This window comes from Melanerpes formicivorus, unplaced genomic scaffold, assembly GCF_026170545.1.
Source record: "Melanerpes formicivorus ecotype bairdi unplaced genomic scaffold, bMelFor1.0.p_v2 SCAF_31, whole genome shotgun sequence".
Classification (NCBI taxonomy): domain Eukaryota; kingdom Metazoa; phylum Chordata; class Aves; order Piciformes; family Picidae; genus Melanerpes; species Melanerpes formicivorus.
Genome location: NW_027142383.1, coordinates 309,606 through 331,222, shown reverse-complemented (window position 1 = coordinate 331,222; position 21,617 = coordinate 309,606). Strand labels below are relative to the sequence as shown.

The window sequence follows — 21,617 nt, the reverse complement described above, 5'->3', positions numbered from 1 at the left end:
AACTGTGCCGCCGGACCGAGACATCTAATGTCTCCGGACCTTAACAGTTGGGCCTAGGTTGGGTCCTAGTTGAGCCTAATTCAGGCCTAAGATGGGCTTGGGAAGGAGGTTTGGGCCTAGCTTGCAGCTTGGGGAGGTGGTTTGGGCCTAGGTTGGGCTTGGGGAGGTGGTTTGGGCCTAGGTTGGGGCTCGGGGAGGTGGTTTGGGCCTAAGTTGGGCCTGAATTGGACCTCCTGGAACCACTTTGGGCCTAGTCTGAGCCTCCTGGAGCTGGCTCAACCTTAAGCTGAGCCTAAGTTAGGCCTGGACTAAACCTCCTAAGATGCTCTGGGTCCAAACTAGGCCTGAATTGGACCTCCTGGAGCAGCTTTGGGCCTAGGCTGAGCCTCCTGGAGCTGGCTCAAACTTAAGCCAGGCTTAAGTTAAGCCTGGACTAAACCTCCTCAGACGCTCTGGGCCCGAACTAGGCCTCAATTTGACCTCCTGGAGCTACTTTGGGGCTGAATTGAACCTCCTGGAGGTACTTTGAGCCTGAATTGGACCTCCTGGAACCACTGTGGGGCTGAATTGGACCTCCTGGAGCCGCTCTGGGCCTAGGCTGGGCCCCTGGGGGAGGTGGCCGGAGGTTAGACCAGGCCCAGGCCGGGCCTAGCGGGGCCTGCTCTCACCTGACCACACTGAACTTGAGGCTGTAGTTGCCGCCGCTCTGGATGATGGGAGGGTAGCACATCTCCACCGTGCTGGGCTCCGCCCCCCCCAGGAACTTATTCTCCTCGATGGCCTTCTCCACCGCCTCAGCCAGCTTGGAGTGGCGAACCTTCTGCAGGGGGGGGAGGGGGAGAGTCAGGCCTAAGCTGGGCTTGGGGAGGGGGTTTGGGCCTAGGTTGGGTCTAAATTGGGCTTAAGGAGGTGGTTTGGGCCTAGGTTGGGCCTAGATTGGGGCTCAGAGAGGTGGTTTGGGCCTAAGTCTGGCCTAAATCAGGCCTAAGCTGGGCTTGGGGAGGAGGTTTGGGCCTAGGGTGAGCCTAGCTTGGGCCTTCTAGAGGTGGTTTAGGCCTAGCTTGGGGCTAGGTCGGGACTAGGGGAGGTGGTTTGGGTCTAGATTGGGCTTTAGTCCAGGCCTAACTTAGGCTCAGCTTAAGGTTGAGCCAGCTCCAGGAGGTTCAGCCTAGGCCCAAAGTGGTTCCACGAGGTCCAATTCAGGCTCAAAGTAGCTCCAGGAGGCCAAATTTAGGCCTAGTTCGGGCTCAGAGCATCTGAGGAGGTTTAGTCCAGGCCTAACTTAGGCCTGGCTTAAGTTTGGGCCAGCTCCAGGAGGCTCAGCCTAGGCCCAAAGTGGTTCCAGGAGGTCCAATTCAGGCCCAACTTACGCCCAAACCACCTCCCCAAGCCCCAGCTTAGGCCCAAACCACCTCCCCGAGCCCCAAACTAGGTCCAAACCTCCTCCCCAAGCTCCAAGGTAGGCCCAAACTAGGCCCAAACCTCCTCCCCAAGCCTAAACTAGGCCCAAACCTCCTCCCCAAGCCCCAAACTAGGCCCGAACCTCCTCCCCAAGCCCAGCTTAGGCCTGATATAGGCCCAACTAAGACGCAACCTAGGCCCAAACCACCTCCCAAAGCACCAAGCTAGGCACAAACCACCTCCCCAAGCCCCAACCTAGGCCGAAACCACCTCCCTAAGCCCAACTTAGCCCTGACTTATACACAACCTAGGCCCAAACCACCTCCCTGAGCCCCAAGCTAGGCCTAAACCACCTCCCCAAGCCCAAACTAGGCCTGACTTTGACCCAACCTAGACCTAAACCACCTCCCCTAGTCCTGACCTAGCCCCAGACTAGACCCAAACCACCTCCCCTAGTCCCGTCCTAGGCCCAAGCTAGGCCTAAACCTCCTCTAGAAGCCCCAAGCTAGGCCCAAACCACCTCCCTGAGCCCCAAGCTAGCCCCAAGCTAGGCCCAAACCATCTCCCTGAGCCCCAAGCTAGGCCCAAATCTCCTCCTTAAGCCTAGCTTAGGCCTGATTTAGACCCAACTTAGGCCCAAACCACCTCTCTGAGCTCCAATCTAGCCCCAAGCTAGGCCCAAACCATGTCTAGAAGCCCCAGGCTAGGCCCAACCTAGGCCCAAACCACCTCCCCAAGCCCCAAGCTAGGCCTAAACCACCTCAAGCCCAGCCTAGGCCTGATTTACACCCAACCTAGGCCCTAACCACCTCCCCTAGTCCTGACCTAGGCCCAAACCAGCTCCCCAAGCCCAGACCTAGCCCCAAGCTAAGCCCAAACCCCCTGGTCAAACCCCAACCTAGGCCCAAACCACCTCCTCTAGTCCTGACCTAGCCCCAACCTAGACCCAAACCACCTCCCCTAGTCCCGACCTAGTCCCAAGCTAGGCCTAAACCTCCTCTAGAACCCAGAAGCTAGGCCCAACCTAGGCCCAAACCACCTCCCGGAGCCCCAACCTAGGCCCAAACCACCTCCCCAAGCCCCAAACTAGGCCCAAACCTCCTCCCTAAGCCCAGCTTAGGCCTGATTTAGGCCCAACTAAGACCCAACCTAGGCCCAAACCACCTCCCCAAGCTCCAAGCTAGGCCCAAACCACCTCCCCTAGTCCTGACCTAGCCCCAAGCTAGGCCCAAACCACCTCCCCAAGCCCCAACCTAGGCCTAAACCACCTCCCTAAGCCCAACTTAGGCCTGACTTAGACCCAACCTAGGCCCAAACCACCTCCCTGAGCCCCAAGCGAGGCCTAAACCACCTCCCCAAGCACCAAGCTAGGCTCAACCTAGGCCCAAGCCACCTCCCCTAGTCCTGAACTAGGCCCAAGCTAGGCCTAAACCTCCTCTAGAAGCCCCAAGCTAGGCCCAAGCTAGGCCCAACCCACCTCCCTGAGCCCCAACCCAGGCCCAAACCTCCTCCCCAAGCCCAACCTTGGCCTCATTTAGGCCAGACCTAGGCCCAAACCACCTCTCTGAGCCCCAAGCTAGGCCCAAACCACCTCCCCAAGCCCAGTTTAGGCCTGACTTAGACCCAACTTAGGCCCAAACCTCCTCCCCAAGCCCAACTTAGGCCTGATTTAGACCCAACTTAGACCCAGACCACCTCCCTGAGCCCCAAGCTAGGCCCAAACCACCTCCTTAAGCCCAATTTAGACCCAACTTAGGCCCAAACTACCTCCCTGAGCCCCAACCTAGGCCCAAACCTCCGCCCCAAGCCCAAACTAGGCCCAAACCTAATCCCCAAGCTCCAAGCTAGGCCCAAACCTCCTCCCCAAGCCCCAAACTAGGCCCAAACCTCCTCCCCAATTCCAGCTTAGGCCTGGTTTAGGCCCAACTAAGACCCAACCTAGGCCCAAACCACCTCCCTGAGCCACAACCTAGGCCCAAACCTCCGCCCCAAGCCCAAACTAGGCCCAAACCTCCTCCCCAAGCTCCAAGGTAGGCCCAAACTAGGCCCAGACCTCCTCCCCAAGCCCAAACTAAGCCCAAACCTCCTCCCCAAGCCCCAACCTAGGCCCAAACCTCCTCCCCAAGCCCCAAACTAGGCCCAAACCTCCTCCCCAATTCCAGCTTAGGCCTGATTTAGGCCCAACTAAGACCCAACCTAGGCCCAAACCACCTCCTCTAGTCCTGACCTAGCCCCAACCTAGACCCAAACCACCTCCCCTAGTCCCGACCTAGTCCCAAGCTAGGCCTAAACCTCCTCTAGGGCCCAACCTAGGCCCAAACCACCTCCCTGTGCCCCAACCGAGCCCCAAGCTAGGCCCAAACCACGTCCCCAAGCACCAAGCTAGGCTCAACCTAGGCCCAAACCACCTCCCCAAGCACCAAGCTAGGCTCAACCTAGGCCCAAACCACCTCCCCTAGTCCTGACCTAGCCCCAACCTAGACCCAAACCACCTCCCCTGGTCCTGACCTAGCCCCAAGCTAGGCCCAAGCTTGGCCCAAACCACCTCCCTGAGCCCCAAGCTAGGCCCAAGCTACACCCAAACCACCTCCCTGAGCCCCAAGCTAGGCCCAAGCTAGACCCAAACCACCTCCCCTAGTCCCGACCTAGCCCCAAGCTAGGCCTAAACCACCTCTAGGAGGCCCAAGCTAGGCTCAACCTAGGCCCAAACCTCCTCCCCAAGCCCAACCTTGGCCTCATCTAGGCCAGACCTAGGCCCAAACCACCTCTCTGAGACCCAAGCTAGGCCCAACCTAGGCCCAAATCACCTCTCTGAGCCCCAATCTAGGCCCAACCTAGGTCCAAACCACCTCCCTGAGTCCCAAGCTAGGCCCAAACCACCTCCTTAAGCCCAATTTAGACCCAACTTAGGCCTTAACCACCTCCCCGAGCCCCAACCTAGGCCCAAACCCCCTCCCCAAGTCCAGCTTAGGCCTGACTCTCCCCCTCCCCCCCCTGCAGAAGGTTCGCCACGCCAAGCTGGACGAGGAGGTGGAGAAGGCCATCGAGGAGAAGAATTTCCTGGGGGGGGTGGAGACCAGCGTGGTGGAGATGTGCTACCCTCCCATCATCCAGAGCGGCAGCAACTACAGCCTCAAGTTCAGCGTGGTCAGGTGAGAGCAGTCCCCGCTAGGCCCGGCCTGGGCCCGGCCTAACCTCCGGCCACCTCCCCCCGGGGCCCAGCCTAGGCCCAGAGCGGCTCCAGGAGGTCCAATTCAGCCCCACAGTGGTTCCAGGAGGTCCAATTCAGGCTCAAAGTACCTCCAGGAGGTCAAATTGAGGCCTAGTTCGGGCTCAGAGCATCTGAGGAGGTTTAGTTCAGGCCTAACTTAGTCCTGGCTTAAGTTTGAGCCAGCTCCAGGAGGCTCAGCCTAGGCCCAAAGCTGCTCCAGGAGGTCCAATTCAGGCTCAAAGTACCTCCAGGAGGTCAAATTTCGGCCTAGTTCGGGCTCAGAGCATCTGAGGAGGTTTAGTTCAGGCCTAACTTAGTCCTGGCTTAAGTTTGAGCCAGCTCCAGGAGGCTCAGCCTAGGCCCAAAGTGGTTCCAGGAGGTCCAATTCAGGCCCAACTTACGCCCAAACCACCTCCCCGAGCCCCGAACGAGGCCCAAACCACCTGCCCAAGGCCTAATCCAGGCCCAACCTAGGTCCAAACCTCCTCCCCATGCCCTGACCTGGGCCCAAACCGCCTCCCCAAGCCCCAACCCAGGCCCAAACCTCCTCCCCAAGCCCAGCTTAGGCCCCATTTAGGCCAGACTTCGTCCCGAACCACCTCTCTGAGCCCCAAGCTAGGCCCAAACCACCTCCCCAAGCCCAGTTTAGGCCTGACTTAGACCCAACTTAGACCTAAACCTCCTCCCCAAGCCCAACTTAGGCCTGACATAGACCCAACTTACGCCCAAACCACCGCCCCAAGTCCCGACCTAGGCTCAAACCACCTCCCCAAGCCCCAGCCTAGGCCCAGGCTAGGCCCAAACCACCTCTGGAAGCCCCAAGCTAGCCCCAAGCTAGGCCCAAACCACCTCTCTGACCCCCAACCTAGGCCCAAACCACCTCTAGAAGCCCCAAGCTAGGCCCAAACTAGGCCCAAACCTCCTCCCCAAGCCCAAACTAGGCCCAAACCTCCTCCCCAAGCCCCAACCTAGGCCCAAACCTCCTCCCCAAGCCCCAAACTAGGTCCAAACCTCCTCCCCAATTCCAGCTTAGGCCTGATTTAGGCCCAACTAAGACCCAACCTAGGCCAAAACCACCTCCCCAAGTCCCAAACTAGGTCCAAACCTCCTCCCCAATTCCAGCTTAGGTCTGATTTAGGCCCAACTAAGACCCAACCTAGGCCCAAACCACCTCCCCAAGCCCCAACCTAGGCCTAAACCACCTCCCGAAGCCCAACATAGGCCTGACATAGACCCAACCTAGGCCCAAACCACCTCCCCGAGCCCCAAGCTAGGCCTAAACCACCTCCCCAAGCACCAAGCTAGGCTCAACCTAGGCCCAAACCACCTCCCCAAGCCCAACTTAGGCCTGACTTAGACCCAACCTAGACCCAAACTACCTCCTCTAGTCCTGACCTAGCCCCAACCTAGACCCAAACCACCTCCCCTATTCCCGACCTAGGCCCAAGCTAGGCCTAAACCTCCTCTAGAAGCCAGAAGCTAGGCCCAACCTAGGCCCAAACCACCTCCCTGAGCCCCAACCTAGCCCCAAGCTAGGCCCAAACCACCTCCCCAAGCCCAATTTAGGCCTGACTTAGACCCAACTTAGGTCCAAACCACCTCCCCAAGCCCCAACCTAGGCCCAGGCTAGGCCTGAACCACCTCTGGAAGCCCCAAGCTAGCCCCAACCTAGGCCCAAACCACCTCTCTGACCCCCAACCTAGGCCCAAACCACTTCCCATACTCCCGACCTAGCCCCAAGCTAGGCCTAAACCTCCTCCAGAAGCCACAAGCTTGGCTCAACCTAGGCCCAAACCACCTCCCCAAGGCCAACTTAGGCCTGATTTAGACCCAACTTAGACCCAAACCACCTCCCCAAGCCCCAAGCTAGGCCCAAACCACCTCCTTAAGCCCAATTTAGACCCAACTTAGGCCCAAACCACCTCCTCGAGCCCCAACCTAGGCCCAAACCTCCTCCCCAAGCTCCAAGCTAGGCCCAAACTAGGCCCAAACTTCCTCCTCAAGCCCAAACTAGGCCCAAACCTCCTCCCCAAGCCCCAACCTAGGCCCAAACCTCCTCCCCAAGCCCCAAACTGGGCCCAAACCTCCTCCCCAAGCCCCAAACTGGGCCCAAACCTCCTCCCCAATTCCAGCTTAGGCCTGATTTAGGCCAAACTAAGACCCAACCTAGGCCGAAACCACCTCCCCAATCTCCAAGCTAGGCCCAAACCACCTCCCCTAGTCCTGACCTAGCCCCGAACTAGGCCCAAACCACCTGCCCAAGCCCCAACCTAGGCCCAAACCTCCTCCCCAAGCCCCAAACTGGGCCCAAACCTCCTCCCCAAGCCCCAAACTGGGCCCAAACCTCCTCCCCAATTCCAGCTTAGGCCTGATTTAGGCCAAACTAAGACCCAACCTAGGCCGAAACCACCTCCCCAATCTCCAAGCTAGGCCCAAACCACCTCCCCTAGTCCTGACCTAGCCCCGAACTAGGCCCAAACCACCTGCCCAAGCCCCAACCCAGGCCCAAACCTCCTCCCCAAGCGCAGCTTAGGCCTGATTTAGGCCAGACTTAGGTCCAAACCACCTCTCTGAGCCCCAATCTAGGCCCAACCTAGGCCCAAATCACCTCTCTGAGCCCCAAGCTAGGCCCAAACCACCTCCTTAAGCCCAATTTAGACTCAACTTAGGCCCAAACCACCTCCCCGAGCCCCAACCTAGGCCCAAACCCCCTCCCCAAGCCCAGCTTAGGCCTGATTTAGCCCCAACTAAGTCCCAACCTTGGCCCAAACAACCTCCCCATGCACTTGAGAGAATTTGCTGTTAGAGAGCTACTCTATGGTGAACATGAAAATCTGAATCCTGATGACATTCCTGTGGGTATTAGTCTTGCTAAAAAGATCATCAAACTTGCTCCTTCCAATTATGCAAACATTCTGGCAAGCAGAATTGTGTCAAGAAATTATGGTGGAGCTTCTCCTATGGTTGGCCAATTCAGTGATCAAATGGGACAATTGGAGGGTAGCATGACACGTGGTTCTTTGGTTTCGGCCATTAAAACTATGTCTGGTGATATACAGAATTGCATAAGAGAGTTAAAAGATGAATTTAGAAATTCCATATCCCAATTGGCACAAAGGGATAATTTCAATTCTCCCTCCAGGTGGATACAAGTTTCATCTGTGAGGAATACATGTCCTTCAAGGAGGTCATTCCAAAACAGGTCATTCCAAAGCAGGTCGTTCCAAAATACACCATCAAGGCAATCACGTAGAACTATTTGGATAACTCTGCGTGATCAGTTTGGTGAGAACATGAACCGCTGGGATGGCCAACCAACTTCTAATCTTTTCAGGAGACTGAGGGAATTGCAAAGTGGCAGAACCCGAGGTAGCAATACCAGAAGGGTAGCTGTTACTTCCACAGTTCCCCAGAACGACTCTTGTGGCTCCAACAGTGGCTCCAGTTATAACATGCAAAGTTATAACCCTGCAAACTATGTGCAATGCACATGTGCGCATGTTCCCCATAACTAGGGGTGCCCTGCCTCCCGCCAGGGGGAGGAGAGGGATAACAGAGATAACAGAATCTATTGGGATGTGTACATCCAGTGGTCTGGCACTTCACAATTTCAGAAGTACAGGGCCTTGGTTGACACAGGAGCTCAGTGCACCATAATACCATCAAATTATCAGGGATCAGAGTATATAACTATTCTGGAAGTCACTGGTGGATCTCAAGAGTTAAGTAAGGTAGAGGTTAAAATAAGTTTAACTGGTAAACAATGGAGGAAGCATACAGTTGTGACCGGACCTGATGCACCTTGTATTTTGGGAATTGATTTTCTGAGAAGGGCGTTTCAAAGACCCTAGAGGTTACAAGTGGGCTTTTGGAGGAGCTTCTATAGAAATTGATGGACAAAAATTGAAGCTGTCTGCTAGACCTGAGCTTTCTGATGAATCTGCAGTTGTGGGACAACATAAGATACAGGACATTAAACTGCCGGTTGCTTCTCAGACTGTGCATCACAGACAGTACAGAACCAACCGTGACTCTTTGTTGCCCATTCAGAATCTGATTCGTCAGTTGGAGAGTCAGAAAGTCGTCAGCAAAACTCATTCACCTTTCAACAGTCCAGTGTGGCCTGTGCGGAAGCGGAATGGTGACTGGCATCTGACAGTAGACTACCGAGCCCTGAATGAAGTGACACCACCTATGAGTGCAGCAGTACCAGACATGATGGAGCTACAGTATGAGCTGGAATCCAAAGAGGCCAAATGGTATGCTACCATAGACATTGCTAATGCATTTTTCTCTATTCCCATAGCAGAGGAATGCAGGCCTCAGTTTGCTTTCACCTGGAGAGGAATCCAGTACAGTTTCAACAGACTGCCAATGGGCTGGATCCACAGCTCAAGCATCTGTCATGCAGTGATCCACGATGCTCTGGAGAAGGGCGGTGCTCCAGAACACATCCAGTTCATCGATGATATCATTGTCTGGGGTAAAACTGCTGAAGAAGTCTTCAAGAAAGGTAACAAAATCATTGACATACTTCTGGATGCAGGTTTTGCCATCAAACGAGACAAGGGGAAAGGATCTACCACAGAGATTCAGTTTCTGGGAGTGCGGTGGCAGGATGGACGTCGACACATTCCAGTGGATGTGGTAAATAGAGTCTCTACCATGGCAAGTCCCACAAACAAGCAAGAGACCCTACGTTTCTTGGGGATAGTGGGATTTTGGAGACTGCACATTCCTGGATACAGTCAGATTGTGAAACCTCTGTATGATGTGACTCGAAAGAGAAACCATTTCCACTGGGGACCTGAACAACAAGCAGCCTTTGACCAGATAAAGCAAGAGGTAGTTCAAGCAATGGGTCTGGGACCTGTCCGAGGTGGTCCAGACATTAAGAACATTTTGTACACGGCTGCAAGTGACAATGGTCCAACCTGGTGCTTGTGGCAAAAAGCTCCAGGTGAGACACGTGGACGACCTCTTGGTTTCTGGAGTCGAGGTTACAGAGGTTCAGAGGCTAATTATACTCCAACAGAGAAAGAAATTTTAGCTGCCTATGAAGGAGTAAAAGCATCTTCTGAAGTGATTGGAACTGAATCACAACTTCTTTTAGCTCCCAGATTACCAGTTTTGAATTGGATGTTCAAAGGCAAAGGCTCCACACCACATCATGCCACGGACTCAACATGGTCTAAGTGGATGGCTCTGATAACACAGAGAGCTCGAATGGGAAATCTTGAAAGACCTGGTCTAGTGGAGGTGATCTCAAGTTGGCCTGAAGGTATCAACTGTGCTAAACCTCCAGAGGAGAAAGTAACTCGTGCTGAGGAAGCTCCTCCTAATAATGACCTTTCTGATGATGAAAAGAAAAATGCTTTGTTCACAGACGGTTCCTGTCGTCTTGTTGGAAACAAGCGAAGGTGGAAGTCTGCAGTGTGGAGTCCAACACGCCGAGTTGCAGAGGCGAAGGATGGAGAAGGAGAATCCAGTCAGTTCGCAGAGGTAAAAGCTGTCCAGCTAGCTCTCGACATAGCTGAACGTGAGAGATGGCCAAAGCTTTATCTCTACACCGACTCATGGATGGTAGCCAATGCTCTATGGGGTTGGCTAAAGAACTGGAAGAAGAGTGGTTGGCAGAGGAAAGGAAAACCCATTTGGGCAGCCAACCTGTGGCAGGACATTGCTGATCGAATCGAGAGAATTCCAGTGAAAGTGAGACACATCGATGCTCACATACCTAAGAGCAAAGCTACTGAGGAACAGCAACACAACCATCAGGCAGATCTAGCTGCAAGAGTTTCTCAAGTAGACATGGACTCTAATCTTGATCTTGACTAGAAACACCGAGGTGAGATATTCTTAGCTCGATGGGCTCACGATTCATCAGGACATCAAGGCAGAGATGCAACATACCAATGGGCTCGTGACAGATCCATAGACATTTCCATGGATGCTATCACACAAGTCATCCATGACTGTGACATTTGTGCTGCTATTAAGCAGGCAAAACGACTTAAGCCCTTGTGGTATGGTGACAGATGGTCCAAGTACAAGTATGGTGAAGCTTGGCAGATTGACTACATCACTCTACCACGTTCTTGTTCTGGTAAGCAGTACGTGCTTACTATGGTAGAGGCAAACACTGGATGGTTGGAAACTTATCCAGTTCCACATGCAACTGCACGTAACACCATTCTCGGTCTGGAGAGACAAATCCTGTGGAGACACGGAACTCCAGAGAGGATTGAGTCAGACAACGGAACTCATTTCAAGAACAACCTTGTAAAGAGCTGGGCAAAAGAGCACGGTATTGAGTGGATATTCCACATTCCCTATTATGCACCAGCTTCAGGAAAGATTGAACGCTTCAACGGTTTGTTGAAGACCACTCTTAAAGCCATGGGGGGTGGATCTCTGAAAAACTGGGAAAAACATTTAGCACAAGCAACCTGGCTGGTAAATAGTAGAGGTTCAGTGAACCGAGCTGGACCTGCACATTCAGATTTGCTACGGAAAGTAGAAGGTGATAGAGTTCCTGTTGTTAGAGAAAAGAATCTGTTAGGTAAAACTGTTTGGGTATTTTCACCCTCAGGAGAGGCTAAACCTATCCGAGGGGTGGTTTCAGCTGAAGGTCCGGGTCACACTTATTGGGTAATGCAAGAGAATGGTGAAATTCAGTGTATTCCACAAAGAAATTTAACTTTAGCTGAAAGAGGTTAATTTCAAACTGCTGTACAGCTACATCGCGTCCAAAGGAAGGCTCAGCGAGGAATCTACGGTGCACGAACCCTGAGATCCCTGAGAGCCCTGAGTCAACTAAGAGACCCTGAGATTTCCCTGTTTCCCTTTTCTTTGCTTCGTCGGTGAAGAAATGAACTGTTTTCCATTTTTTTCTCATTTTCTGATTTTCTTGGACTTTTGAATCATCTACATCTGAGCATAGCCGGAATGGACTATGAACTTTACTTACGAATTGTAAATGTCATTTTGGATTGGATGGACAGTATGGACAGCCAATGAAATTGTTTAGAAGGGGTGGACTGTGACCGGTTGACGTTGTCCCCTTAAGAAAGGGAATATGGTGGACGGAAGTTGGTAAACGGAAAGAATAATCTAAACTATTTCATTGGTGAAGTGGGAGGAAGCACCTTCTGAACTGGGAGTGAACTGCGCATTTCAGCACTTCTCTGTCAGTCTTGCTTCTGCCTCTTCTTTGGGCAGCAGCTCTCTCTGTGCTGGGCTTTCTGCCAAGGCCTTCAAACTGACAAACCTGATAAGGCCTGTATTAACTCCTTTCCAATTAACACAAACTGCTTCTAGTTTTTTTTTCCTCTTTCTCTCTTTTCTTCTTGGCCTTACCCTTCCAACCCACCACACACCTCCCCGTGCCCCAACCGAGGACCAAACCCTCTCTCCAAGCCGAGCTTAGGCCTGACTCTCCCCCTCCCCCCCTGCAGAAGGTTCGCCACTCCAAGCTGGCCTAGGCGGTGGAGAAGGCCATCGAGGAGAAGAAATTCTTGGGGGGGACGGAGCCCAGCGCGGTGGAGATGTGCTACCCTCCCATCATCCAGAGCGGCAGCAACTACAGCCTCAAGTTCAGCGTGGTCAGGTGAGAGCAGTCCCCGCTAGGCCCGGCCTGGGCCCGGCCTAACCTCCAGCCACCTCCCCCCGGGGCCCAGCCTAGGCCCAGAGCGGCTCCAGGAGGTCCAATTCAGCCCCAAAGTAGCTCCAGGAGGTCAAATTGAGGCCTAGTTCAGGCCCAGAGTGTCTTAGGAGCTTTAGTCCAGGCCTAACTTAGGCTCAGCTTAAGTTCGAGCCAGCTCCAGGAGGCTCAGCCTAGGCCCAAAGTGGTTCCAGGAGGTCCAATTCAGGCCCAACTTCGGCCCAAACCACCTCTCCGAGCCCAGCTTAGGCCTGAGTTAGGCCCAACTAAGACCCAACCTAGACCCAACCTAGGCCCAAACCACCTCCCCAAGCCCCAAGCTAGGCCCAAACCACCTCCCCAAGCCCCAACCTAGGCCCAAACCACCTCCCGAAGCCCAGCTTAGGCCTGATTTAGACCCAACTTAGCCCAACTTAGACCCAACCTAGGCCCAAACCTCCTCCCCAAGCCCCAGCTTAGGCCCAAACCTCCTCCCCAAGCCCCAGTATGGGCCCAAACCTCCTCCCCAAGCCCAGCTTAGGCCTGATTTAGGCCCAACTAAGACCCAACCTAGGCCCAAACCACCTCCCCATGCCCCAAGCTAGGCCCAAACCTCCTTTCCAATCCCCATCTTAGGCCCAAACCCCCTCCCCAAGGCCAGCCTGGGCCCAACTGAGGCCTGTGCCTGCGCTGCAGCGAGAAGAACCACATGCACTTCGGGGCCATCACCTGCGCCATGGGCATCCGCTACAAGTCCTACTGCTCCAACCTGGTCAGGACCCTGCTGGTGGACCCCCCCCAGGAGGTGCAGGACCACTACAGCTTCCTGCTGCAGCTGCAGGAGGAGATGCTCAAGGAGATGAAGCAAGGTGAGGAGCTCCTGGGGGGTGGTGGGAGAGGTCCTGGGGGAGATTGGAGAGGTCCTGGAGGAGGTTGGAGAGGTCCTGGGGGTGGTTGGAGAGGTCCTGGGGGTGGTTGGAGAGGTCCTGGAGATTCTAGAGGGGGTTCTAGAGGTTCTTGGAGGTCCTGGAGGAGGTTCTAGAGGTTCTAGAGCAGGTTTCATAGGTTCTTGGTGGACCTGGAGGAGGTTCTGGAGGTCCTAGAGGAGGTTCTGGAGGCTCTTGGAGGTCCTAGAGGAGGTTCTTGAGGTCCTGAAGGAGGTTCTGGAGGTCCTAGAGGAGGTTCAAGAGGTCCTCAAGGAGGTTCAAGAGGTCCTGGAGGAGGTTCTTGAGGTTCTATAGGAGGTTCTGGAGGTCCTAGGGCAGGTTCTAGATGGTTCTTGAGGGTCTTGGAGGTCCTGGAGGACGTTCTGGAGGGCCTAGAGGAGGTTCTAGAGGATCTTGGAGGACCTCGAGGAGGTTCTTGAGGTCCTAGAGAAGGTTCTAGAGGCTCTTGGAGGTCCTAGAGGAGGTTCTGGAGATTCTAGAGGAGATTCTTGATGGTTCTTGAGGGTCTTGGAGGTCCTGGAGGAGGTTTTGGAGGTCCTAGAGGAGGTTCTAGAGGTGGTTCTGGAGGTTCTAGAGGAGGTTCTAAAGGTGGTTCTGGAGGTTCGAGAGGAGGTGCTTGAGGGTCTTGGAGGTCCTAGAGGAGGTTCTGGAGGTCGTAGAGGAGGTTCTGGAGGTCCTAGAGGAGGTTCTTGATGGTTCAAGAGGTTCTTGGAGGTCCTGGAGGAGGTTCTGGAGGTCCTGGAGGAGGTTCAAGAGGTCCTGGAGGAGGTTCTGGAGGTTCTTGGAGGAGGTTCTGGAGGTTCTAGAGGAGGTTCTAGAGGCTCTTGGAGGGCCTGGAAGAGGTTCTGGAGGTCCTAGAGGAGGTTCTGGAGGTTCTAGAGATCCTAGAGGGGGTTCAAGGGGTTCTAGAGCATGTTCTGGAGGTCCTAGAGGAGGTCCTAGAGGTTCTTGGAGGACCTGGAGGTGGTTCTGGAGGTTCTAGAGGAGGTTCTTGATGGTTCTTGAGGGTCTTGGAGGACCTGGAGGAGCTTCAAGGGGTTCTAGAGCAGGTTCTGGAGGTTCTAGGAGGTCCTTGAGGCCCTGGAGAAGGTTCAGGAGCTCCCAGAAGACCTTTTTACCCCTTTGGGCCCTCAAGGTGACACCAAAGGCCCTCAAAGTGGCCACCAAGGAGCTCCAAGTGACCACAGGGAGCTCAGGAGGGACCCCGGGGAGGTCGCCTCTTGCCTCCGCCGTATGTTGCCTCGCCGCTCCACAGCGGGCCTCTTCTTCCTTCTGTGCCAGCCACTGTCAAGGAAGGAGGACAGAGTTAGGCCTCAGTAGTGCCAGTTGCTCCCCGCCTGAGGGAAAGAGGGATGCCTCCAGCCCCGCAGGCAGCTCCTCATGGGCACCCCCCGGCCAGCTACCCGCCCGCAGACACCCCCAGCTCTGCAAAGTCTTCCCGCTTTTGCTCGACTCACCCAAGCGGCGCACGGCACACTTCCGGTTGGGACCGCAGACGGGCGCCGCAGCAGATGCCCTGGGCAATGGAGCTGGGCATGCAACGCAGCGGCCAGAGCGGCTGCACGACCCTGCTTACAGGGGGCTGGAGCCGCCGCTGGCATTTCAAAGCGCCCGGGATGCCAGGGCACTGACTGGGCCCTGACTTACAGGGCGGCCCTGGTCCCAAAAGGCCCACGGAGGCTCCTTCTCTCCACTTCAGGGGCATCTTCACCCACACCCCGCTAGCCGGGGGGGGTGCCCCACATAGGCTGCCAGCTAAGCGCAAAGGCACTCAGACCCTGACCCCTCTTACAGGCGGGTCGAAACCCAGGGAGCTGAGAGCTTGGCCTGGCCCCGCAGCTACAGGAAGACAGCAGCCAGGCAGTGGGGCATCACGGCCAAAGGCCGGGGGGCTGTGGCCCCAGCCCCGAAGACGGGGTGGGGTGGGGGAGAACAACACGCTAAGATAACCCACACACTCCCTGGCCCCATGCCTCTGAAAGGCCGGGACCAGATCTACCCCCCCTGATTACAGGGGGGGTCCCTCCTTGAACCTCCCGCCGGACACCGGCAGCACACTTCCCTGCCTACAGGGCGGTCGCTCTCGGCCCGGCACTCCCAAAAAGCCCCACAGAGAGCCATGGGCTCTGGCCTGCACCCACTTACGGGCTGGCCCTCCTGGCTGCAGCACAACACCACCTCTTCAGGAGCCCAGGGACTGACCTCAACCCTCTAAGGGTTTGTTCCTGTTAGCTGCCAAAAGCAGCCTCCCCAGCCCTGCTTACAGGGACCTTGGGCTGCTGCTGGGGACAGAACGGCACAGGAGGCTCCATAACTCGTCACGCAGGCCCCGAGTACGGGGCTGTTAATCTGACAGGGTGCCAAGGGAACAGGCTGCCATGAAGGCAGAGACCCAGGCCCTGAACTACAGGGGGGTCACCTTGCCGCAAGACGACTTAAGCGGCTTCGCTGTGTCCATCCAATCAAAGGAGGGGCAAGCCGAGCTCCCACCCCACTCGAGGCCTCCAAGGAGACTGCCATGGAACCGCCCAGAGCCCCTCTTTCCCTCCTGGGAAGCCTAAGCAGAGAATCCCATAAAAAAAAAAAAAAAAAAAGAGAAGGGACGAAACCTGTGGCTCGGCGTTTTCGATCCCCTTCAACAACATCTTCCTCTGATACCGCCAGCGACGGCTCAGACTTGGGAGATGAGAGGTCCGACGCTGGGAACCCAGACAGCGGCAACTCTGTCCTGCAACTCCTCTTGGAAAAGATGGAGAACCTGCACGCTCGCGATCATGGCATTTTTGCACCCCCACCCCGCCACGAGCCCCGGCCGCCCCGATGGTGGCCCCCACCACCCCGGCAGCGCTCAGCCCGGCAGCCCTCAGCCCGGCGGCGCCGACCCCAACCGCGCCCCACCCTCCGGCAGCTCTCCTGGCGACGCATCCCGCGACCCCCCACCATGGCCCCCGCGAGTACCAGCGGCTCCGATCAAGCGGCATCGACCAACGCACCGCCGACAACAGCAGCCACCCCCACGGCAGCGGCAGGAACGGCCCTAGCGGCCCCTTCCCCCCGGCAGTTTCAGCTGCGCTACACCCCCCCCCCCGCCTCAGAGAGCCTTCAGGCCCCCCTGCTGCTCCCTCTATGAAATGTATCTACATCTGTAGTGTTCTGAGCGGCCCAGGAGAGACCTCACAGTTACAGAAGTGTGAGAAACTGGTTATAATATTTGGCTTTCGCAAGGGGAATTACTGGGGACCGGGCGGGGGCCGATCGTTATGCCTGGATCGTTCTGTATTGTGTGGACTATTGGGAGAGAAAGGGGAGGTGACAACAGGTCTAAACACTAGCCAGGTCAAAAGTGCACATTTTATCTGTCCTGATGGAGAGGGGTGGGAGCGTGCTGGGGACTATATGAATATGTACGGTTTAATATATTAATATGTCTGTTTGCTGCCTATATCAGTTCACCTCGTGTTGTGAGGGTGCGCCTCTAGCAAGCTCACTCTGCGCCCAGCGCTGTGTTGCCTTTATTTTATAATAAACTGGTTATAAATGTTCAGCAGTGAGTTCGTTTGTCTCTCCATCAGGACAGACAAAACTTGCACTTTTGACCTCCCCATCCCCTCTCAATGCCACTCAGTGCCCCCCAGGTGCCTCCCAGTGCCCCCCAACCCCCTCTCAATGACTCCCAGGTCCCCCCCAGTGCCCCCAACCCCCTCTTGCAGTTCCCATTTGCAGCCTACGATAGATCTGAAACCAAAACAGCCCAGTCCCCCCCCCACCCCCTCCCAGTAGCTTTCAGTCCCTCCCAGTGCTCCCAACCCCCTCCCAGTCCCCCCCAATCCCCTCTCAATGGCTCCCAGTGCCCCCAGACCCCCTCCCAGTGCCCCCCAGGTCCCCCACAGTCCTCCCCAATCCCCTCCCCAGTCCCCCCCCAATGCCACTCAGTGCCCCCAAACCCCCTCCCGGTGCCCCCCAAGTTGCTCCCAGTCCATCTCAGCCCCCCCAACCCCCCTTCCCAGTCCCCCCCAGTGCCTCCCAATCCCCCCAAACCCCCTCCCAGTGCCCCCCACATCACTCCCAGTCCCTCCTCACCCTTCTTCAGCCTGTGCTGGTTCTTGCTGTTGATCACCAGGGAGCTCTCTCGGAACTCGATGCCCATGGCGAACCTGGAGGGGGGGAGGAGAGGGGGAGAAGGCCTCAGGAGGGAGCGGAGAGGCTCCCACAGGTCTTCCTCTTGCTCTTCCTCCTCCTCCTCTTCCTCACCCCGGGTTCTTGGTGAGCTTGGGCAGCAGCTCAGGCCGCTGCTTGCACGCCGCCTCCAGCACTGCCGCGTAGACCTCGCACAGCCACCGGCCTGGGGGGGGGAAAGGGGAGAGGGAGCTGCTGGTGGCCACCTGGAGCTCCTTAGTGGCCACCTTGAGCTCTTTAGTGGCCACTTGGAGCTCCTTGGTGGCCACTTTGAGCTCTTTGTGGCCACCCTGAGGGCCTTGAGGTCCACAGCAACCTCCCCCGGGGTCCCTCCTGAGCTCCCTGTGGCCACTTGGAGCTCCTTGGTGGCCACCCTGAGGTCTTTGTGGCCACCTTGAGGTCTTTGTGGCCACCTTGAGCTCCTCTGTGGCCACCCTGAGGGCCTCGAGGTCCACAGCGACCTAGTGACTCAAAAAAAAAAATCAAAAGCAAGTACATAGTTTCATAGTTTCATAGTTTCATAGTTTCATTCAGGGTTGGAAGGGACCACAAGGATCATTTAGTTCCAACCCCCCTGCCATGGGCAGGGACACCCCACACTAGATCAGGCTGGACAGAGCCTCATCCAGCCTGCTCTTAAACACCCCCAGGGACGGGGCCTCGACCACCTCCCTGGACAACGCATTCCAGGGTTTCACCACTCTCATGGTGAAGAACCTCCTCCTCACATCCAGCCTGAATCTCCCCACCTCCAGCTTCATTCCATTCCCCCTAGTCCTATCACTACCTGATATCCTGAGAAGTCCTTCCCCAGCCTTCCTGTAGGCCCCTTTCAGATACTGGAAGGCGACAATTAGGTCACCTCGGAGCCTTCTCTTCTGCAGACTGAACAGCCCCAACTCCTTCAGTCTGTCCTCATAGTAGAGGTGCTCCAGCCCTCTGATCATCCTTGTGGCCCTTCTCTGGACACGTTCCAGCACCTCCACATCCCTCTTGTAATAGGGGCTCCAGAACTGGACACAGTACTCCAGGTGGGGTCTCACCAGGGCTGAGTAGAGGGGGAGGATCACCTCCCTCGACCTGCTAGCCACACTTCTCCTGATGCAGCCCAGGATCTGATTGGCTTTGCGGGCTGCAAGTGCACACTGAGAGCTCATCTTGAGCTTTTTGTCCACCAGCACCCCCAAGTCTCTCTCCTCAGGGCTACTTTCCAGCCAGTCACTGCCCAGCCTGGATTTGTGCCTGGGATTGCCTCGACCCAGATGCAGGACCCTGCACTTGCTCTTATTGAACCACCTCTCCAGCCTGTCAAGGTCCCTCTGGATGGCCTCCCTTCCCTCCAGCGTGTCTGCTGCACCACACAGCTTGGTGTCATCAGCAAACTTGCTGAGGGTGCACTCAATGCCGCTGTCCATGTCCCCCACAAAGATGTTGAATAAGACAGGTCCCAGGACTGATCCCTGAGGGACTCCGCTTGTCACTGGCCTCCACTGGGACATGGAGCCATTGACAGCTACTCTTTGGGTGCGGCCATCAAGCCAGTTCCTTATCCATCTAGTGGTCCACCCATCAAACCCATGTGTCACCAGTTTGGAGACCAGGATGTGGTGTGGGACAGTGTCGAAGGCTTTGCTCAGATCACACATGATCACACACTGAAGCTTATAGAGGTGTCCTGGGCTTTTGCCACTCAGATGCAGCTTCAGAGAGATTCACAGACATAGATCAAACCAATACAACAGCAAACTTCAAATATTTTTAACCTACAAAACTGTTAACATGTTAACATCTTTATAACAAGCAAAGGATTTCATAGAATAAGAGAATGGTCCAGGCTGGAAGGGACCTCCAAAGCTCATCCAGTCCAATCCCCTGCAGTCAGCAGGGACATCTCCACTAGATCAGGTTGCCCAGAACCCTGTCCAGCCTCACCTTGAATATGTCCAGGGACGGGGCCTCAACCACCTCCCTGGGCAACTTGTTGAAGTGTTCCACCACCCTCATGGTGCAGAACTTCTTCCTAACATCCAATCTAAATCTGCTCTTCTCTAGTTTGAAGCTATTGCCCTTTGTCCTGTCCTTGCAGGCCTTTGCAAACAGTCTCTCCCCATCCTTCCTGTAGCCCCCTTCAGGTGCTGCAAGGCTGCACTTAGGTCTCCCCAGATTCTTCTCTTCCCCAGGCTGAACAGCTCCAGCTTCCTCAGCCTGTCCTCATAGCAGAGGTGCTCCAACCTCTGACCATTTTCCTGGCCCTCCTCTGAACCCACTCCATCGCAGGAACACATAGAACTACTTTTGTCATGCTAAATTCCTGTAATAGAAGGTTTCTTTTTAAGGCTACACAATGAATGTGAAACACAATCTGTCCTACTACACTCCTGATTCAGAATTGTGGCCGGTTGATGTTGCCCCCTTAAGAAAGGGAATATGGTGGACGGAAGTTGGTAAACGGAAGGAATAGTCTAAACTAATTTCATTGGACGAGTGGGAGGAAGCACCTTCTGAGCTGGGACTATACTGGGTTTTTCCAGCTCTTTATCTTCAGTCTTGCTTCCGCCTCTTCTCCGTGCAGCAGCTTTCTGTGCTGGGCTTTCTGCCAAGGCCTCGGCCTTGAAAACCAGATAACAGCCGGTATTAACTCCTTTCCAATTAACACAAACTGCTTCTAACTTTTTTTCCTTTCTTTTCTTTCTCTTTCTATCCCATTCTGGGGAAAGGGGGGGAAGAGAGGGAAGAGCGGAGGTGGGGGACCCCTCTGCCGAGGGGGGGGGGCCACTCTCATTTCTGTGTTACTCTGTTGTAGATCTTTGTATATATTGTAGATATTGTAAATTTGTAAATATTCCCCTGCATACTCTACATTGCTTTGTAAATATAGCTCCACTGCTTTGCTAATTCAGCTTGTGAGGTTTTTTTTTCTTTCCCTTCAAGTTTCTTTCCCTTTTACCTTACTAGGGGGAAGGGAGGAGGCTTCTCGGCCTTACCCTTCCACCCACCACAAGAATCCAGCTTTATCAAATTCAAAACCTTGCACATCAACATGGTGCATGTGCAGCACAGAAAGCATGTGCAGCAGGCTTACAAAGTTATAATTCCATATTTTTTCTCTTGCTAAATACAACATACTTCCCATCAATCCTAAATAAAATCTTTTATGCTAAGATCAGACATTACTCTGTGTAAGGAAAAGCTGCTGAAATTCAGCCCTGCCTCATGCATCTATTAACAACACGTCACAAATCTCAGAAGAAATGCCAAAAAGGCAGCTTTCTCCTGTCAAGTCTATAGGCAATGCTGATTCCTAATAGAAAAAGACACTGAGCATCCTGTTCCAAAGCAATTCAGTGAATGAAGAGATCATTTGCCTGTCCGTGATCACAGCAGACTTAGCACTTGTTAGCTGCCATCTTTTGGAAGTCATTCAGTCACATTAACCACATGCTTCAAGGGCATCCTCAAATCTTGGCCAGACATAGCTAGAAGTGAAACTATTTACAAAATTTTCTGTAGTAATTCAGTGCAGGTTCCCTGGCATGTAAAGGTAATGTAATGCTAAACTGGGAGCAGGTGTTTGTGGAGGAAGAGGGAATGTTCAAACCAACATCATTGGTGCCTCAGGCATCTGTAAAGATAGATCTTCAAAACATTTCAACCACATTGACAGCAATGCACTTGCTCTACATGGCTTCCGTCTTACAGAACCATTAAGGTTTCTGATCCAGTCCAAAATATTTGACTTTGTTTCACAACAAACTGTTAAACATCTTGCTCATGAAAATGTGTTTGCCTGTATAGGAAGAGCTCTCAGCTAAAGTTCTTGCACATAAGAACTTAAGTATCATAGTAGTAGTATCAGTCAGGGTTGGAAGGGACCACAAGGATCATCTAGTTCCAACCCCCTTGCCATGGGCAGGGACACCCCACACTAGATCAGGCTGGCCAGGGCCTCGTCCAGCCTGGGCTTAAACACCTCCAGGGACGGGGCCCCAACCACCTCCCTGGACAACCCATTGCAGGGCTTCACCACTCTCATGGGGAAGAACTTCCTCCTCACTTCCAGCCTGAATCTCCCCACCTCCAGCTTCATTCCATTCCCCCTAGTCCTATCACTACCTGAGATCCTGAGCAGTCCCTCCCCAGCCTTCTTGTAGCCCCCTTCAGATACTGGAAGGCCACAATGAGGTCACCTGGGAGCCTTCTCTTCTCCAGACTGAACAGCCCCAACTCCTTCAGTCTGTCC

General features: G+C 54.8%; 1 protein-coding gene across 1 annotated transcript; it reads left to right on the top strand.

Annotated features, from left to right (window-relative positions):
* The first annotated feature begins 12,083 nt into the window (after positions 1 to 12,083).
* Positions 12,084 to 13,495, top strand: SUPT16H (SPT16 homolog, facilitates chromatin remodeling subunit). Its single transcript, XM_068155356.1, has 3 exons — positions 12,084 to 12,221; positions 12,951 to 13,123; positions 13,389 to 13,495. Exons 1-3 carry the CDS (start codon positions 12,160 to 12,162, stop codon positions 13,493 to 13,495), a joined length of 342 nt encoding a protein of 113 aa, XP_068011457.1. The 5' UTR covers positions 12,084 to 12,159.
* The last annotated feature ends 8,122 nt before the right edge of the window (positions 13,496 to 21,617 follow it).

Excerpts from the sequence above, each read along its gene's own strand:
- SUPT16H (XM_068155356.1), top strand. The coding sequence starts at position 12,160 with ATGTGCTACCCTCCCATCATCCAGAGCGGCAGCAACTACAGCCTCAAG. Across the intron at positions 12,222-12,950 it reads CTCAAGTTCAGCGTGGTCAG|CGAGAAGAACCACATGCACT; the intron begins GTGAGAGCAGTC and ends CCTGCGCTGCAG. Across the intron at positions 13,124-13,388 it reads GCTCAAGGAGATGAAGCAAG|AGGAGGTTCTTGAGGTCCTG; the intron begins GTGAGGAGCTCC and ends TGGAGGTCCTAG.